Source organism: Galeopterus variegatus, unplaced genomic scaffold (genome assembly GCF_000696425.1).
Source record: "Galeopterus variegatus unplaced genomic scaffold, G_variegatus-3.0.2 Scaffold4388, whole genome shotgun sequence".
In the NCBI taxonomy this organism is placed as follows: domain Eukaryota; kingdom Metazoa; phylum Chordata; class Mammalia; order Dermoptera; family Cynocephalidae; genus Galeopterus; species Galeopterus variegatus.
Window position 1 is genome coordinate 220113 of NW_007730499.1, and position 3920 is coordinate 224032.

At 59.3% G+C, this 3920-nt stretch overlaps 1 protein-coding gene across 1 annotated transcript in view; it reads right to left on the minus strand.

Annotated features, from left to right (window-relative positions):
• The window catches only part of MAP6 (microtubule-associated protein 6), a 93973-nt gene extending 90743 nt beyond the window's left edge, over positions 1 to 3230 (minus strand). The window contains exons 1-4 of the mRNA XM_008587426.1: positions 3114 to 3230; positions 2660 to 3008; positions 2032 to 2423; positions 1676 to 1887 (exon numbers count right to left, since the gene is read on the minus strand). Coding sequence (XP_008585648.1) covers positions 1676 to 1887; positions 2032 to 2423; positions 2660 to 3008; positions 3114 to 3230 — 1070 coding nt within the window. The remainder of the gene's footprint in view (positions 1 to 1675; positions 1888 to 2031; positions 2424 to 2659; positions 3009 to 3113) is intronic.
• Positions 3231 to 3920: the final 690 nt, after the last annotated feature.

Sequence of the window (3920 nt, forward strand, 5' to 3'; positions counted from 1 at the left end):
TTTTTTTTTTTTTTTTTTTTTATGTCCCTTGCTTGTTTGCTTCCTTTCTTTTCTTTTGATCCTCCCTTGGTGGCATCACAAAAATATTGTGAAAATTCTACCTCCTTATTCAAGGAAAAGGATACGTGTTTTTGCTTGACCCAGAGCTTTAAAAGTCAGTCCTGGGGGACCAGTGTGGTTGTGATAGCAATAAACCAAGAGACAGATGCCAAGTGGGAGGTGGAATTCAGGAAGATGAGAAATGCTGGAGTGGATTGGGGATAGATTTTGTCTTAACAAGAGAAGATGTCTTCATAAGCCAGACCTTCCTCAGCATATGAGGAATTGCTTGTCATGTCCACTGGAGAAGGATATCAGTCTGCCATGAGGTTATATATAGGGTCTTGGCAAAGGATACTAACTCTGCAATCCTCCCCACCACACCCTCCTGCAGAAAGAAGGCAACTAACTGGTTGTGGCATTGATAAGAGGACCCCATAAGCCACATTTTGAACACCTCTAGTTCAATTACTCATAATGCACATTTGCTTCCCCAAAGACTCCAAACCTGCTGTTACATATTCAGAGTCAACTGTGATCTGTTAGCTAATTGATGTTGGTTGAAACACAAGGGCAGGACTGAAAGCTAAGTATTCAGAAATATATACTGGATGGATGAAGGATGAGAAAGCAGACTGGAAGGACTGAGGTTGCAGCAGAGGAAGAATTCTGGAAGGAAGGAAACAGACAGAGAGAGACGAAGATATTTCATGCTTGAAGACATTCATTTAAAAAGTATTCAAATGTGCTAAAGAGTGGGTTCCTGGTGGTAAAAGAATAAGAAACACATCTGGAGAACCTGAAGGAACTGAGAGAGAAAGGAGATGACTTAGTAGGGGAGAATGCTGGAGGCACCTAGGAAGTGAAAATCAGAAGGTAGGAATAGAAACAAGTTTAATTACCATTCTGTACTAGGCATGAACGGTCCTCCTGAGTCGTCTCATTTAATCCCCACAATGTCTAGCACAGTGGGTGGCATATAGAAGGTACTCAGAAATACACTAAATATTTAATATTAAATCAACAAATGAGTAATCAATCCTAAGAGATATCTATTATCAATTACATCTTACAGATAAGAACCTGAGGCCCAAAGAGGCTAAGAAACTTGCCCAATGTGTCACAGCTAATAAGAAGCAGAAGGAAAATGACTTCAAAGCCTGGGTGATTTGTAAGGCTTCTTCGAGGAATCTAGAAAAGATGGTGCTTCTGTGTCTCCCGGAGACTGAGCGAGGGAGAGAAGAATGAAGGGCCAGGGGAGGTGGGATAGGGAAGGGGGGAGAGGTCACTTGGAAAGAATTCTTCTAGAAGGATGGGGACCTTGTGGGAAGGCATCAAGGAGGGTGGGCGACAGCCAAGCCAGCAAGTGGCAGCATCCAGGTTAATACAGCGGGTGAGTTGGGTGGGGCAGGACGGAAGCACAGCCTGTGAAGAAATTGCACAGGGTCTCTGTTGGGCAGGGATGGAGAAGGATGGCTGCAGCAGTGCAGGGAAGGAGCTGGGAAGGCTGGGATGGATAACACTAACAGCTTTCCCATGCGGCTGGGGAGAGGGTGTGGCCTGGCACGGGAGGGGAGGCTCCACGTGTGGCCTGCGACAGGGAGAACGAGGCTTGGGCAGTCGGCGGGAGACTCACCTGTAGGAGCTGCTCACCGCACTCGCCACCTCCTCGCGGATTTGCCGATTGAGGGCGTCGGCCGCTGCACGCCCCTTGCCACCCTCCGGGCCAGCGGCCTGGGCTTGGGCGGCGGGCAGTGGCGTCTGCTCGTACCCCAGCCCCTCCGCGCGACGCACCATCCATGCGGGCCCGGCCTTCCTGCGTGTGTCTCGCTCGTCCGCCCCGGACGCCTTTCCGGCCGCCGGGCCACCCTCTCCTGCCTGAGCCTGGGCCTCGGGCTGCGGCATTTGCTCCTGCCCCAGCCCCTCTGCGCGACGCATCATCCAGGCGGGCCCGGCCTTCCGGCGTGTGTCTCGCTCGTCCGCCCCGGACGCCTTTCCGGCCGCGGGGCCACCCGCTCCGCCAGGCGCCACTTCTTGCTCCTGAACTTCAGCGGGAACCTGCACCGGCCAACGCTCCTGGCTCTGCGGCCGGCGCTTGGGCGCCCCGAGAATAGGCGCGGAAGGCTGGGAGGACGCGGGGATCTGCACCGGCTTGGGGATCCACGGATGGTCCCCGCGGCGAGGCAGCGGCCAGGCGCGGAAGTCCTTCTGGTACTGGGTCTCGCGCTCAAAGGGCGCGTCGGACGGCTGGTACTCGCTGCGCGGCCGGCAGCTGGGCTCTGGCCGCTGCACCTTCCAGGCGCGGTAGTCCTGCCGCATCACCGAGTCTGCGGGGCCCGCGCCGGAGGTGGAGCCGGACCCGGGTGCTCGGTGGCCTCCGAGTACTTGGTGAAAACCAGCGGCACGGCGATGTCCGCCTTGTCCAGCTGGTTCCAGAAGCGGGCGATGCAGCAGGCCCGCGTGATGCACGGCCACGCCATGATGCTAGCTGCAAAGCTGGCCCTCCCTCTTTCTTTTCGTGGGTCTAAAGCAAGTCTCTAATCTCCCCTCAGCCCCTTTCCCCGACCAGCCAACGTGGTTCCCACCGTTTTCTCCCCGCCCCGCGATCAGTCTGAGCTACCTCGCCGGCCTCCCTCAGACAGCGCCCGGGGAGAGCTGTAGCTGGAATGAAGTCTGGGAAGTCCTTCGATTACCGGCTGCAAACGCCTTGGGGAGCACAGTCTGCTGCGGGCGCCGAAGGGCGAGAGGCGCGGCGTCCCGGGATCCCGGCTGGGCGTCTGGGACGCGCCCCTCCCTGCGGCTGCGGCAGCGCGCAGAGCCCGGCCGTGCGAGGCGACACGAAGCGAGGTGGCTGCGCGCTTAAGCCATGGCGCAGAGGAATGGCCGGGCGGTGTGGCCGCAGGGTCCGCGGGCTGAGCACGACTGTCCTTCCCGCAGGCGTCCGGTCGCAGCCGGCGACCTGGCAGGGCCTTGAGGCGATCACCTCCCGTGGAGACCGAGCATTGCTGCCTCCACCTTTGCCTCGAGTGGTGCTACAACCGCTGCGACCGCCGCCTCTGCTGCTAGGAAGCGGCCTGCTCGGTGGCCTCCGAGTACTTGGTGAAAACCAGCGGCACGGCGATGTCCGCCTTGTCCAGCTGGTTCCAGAAGCGGGCGATGCAGCAGGCCCGCGTGATGCACGGCCACGCCATGATGCTAGCTGCAAAGCTGGCCCTCCCTCTTTCTTTTCGTGGGTCTAAAGCAAGTCTCTAATCTCCCCTCAGCCCCTTTCCCCGACCAGCCAACGTGGTTCCCACCGTTTTCTCCCCGCCCCGCGATCAGTCTGAGCTACCTCGCCGGCCTCCCTCAGACAGCGCCCGGGGAGAGCTGTAGCTGGAATGAAGTCTGGGAAGTCCTTCGATTACCGGCTGCAAACGCCTTGGGGAGCACAGTCTGCTGCGGGCGCCGAAGGGCGAGAGGCGCGGCGTCCCGGGATCCCGGCTGGGCGTCTGGGACGCGCCCCTCCCTGCGGCTGCGGCAGCGCGCAGAGCCCGGCCGTGCGAGGCGACACGAAGCGAGGTGGCTGCGCGCTTAAGCCATGGCGCAGAGGAATGGCCGGGCGGTGTGGCCGCAGGGTCCGCGGGCTGAGCACGACTGTCCTTCCCGCAGGCGTCCGGTCGCAGCCGGCGACCTGGCAGGGCCTTGAGGCGATCACCTCCCGTGGAGACCGAGCATTGCTGCCTCCACCTTTGCCTCGAGTGGTGCTACAACCGCTGCGACCGCCGCCTCTGCTGCTAGGAAGCGGCCCCACCCTTTCTGCAGCTCTCTGGTCTGGCTGCTGCCCCAGAGAATGCTGCTGCCGCGGCCGCGGCCGCCTGTGCTGCAGGGATGTGGCCCCACCC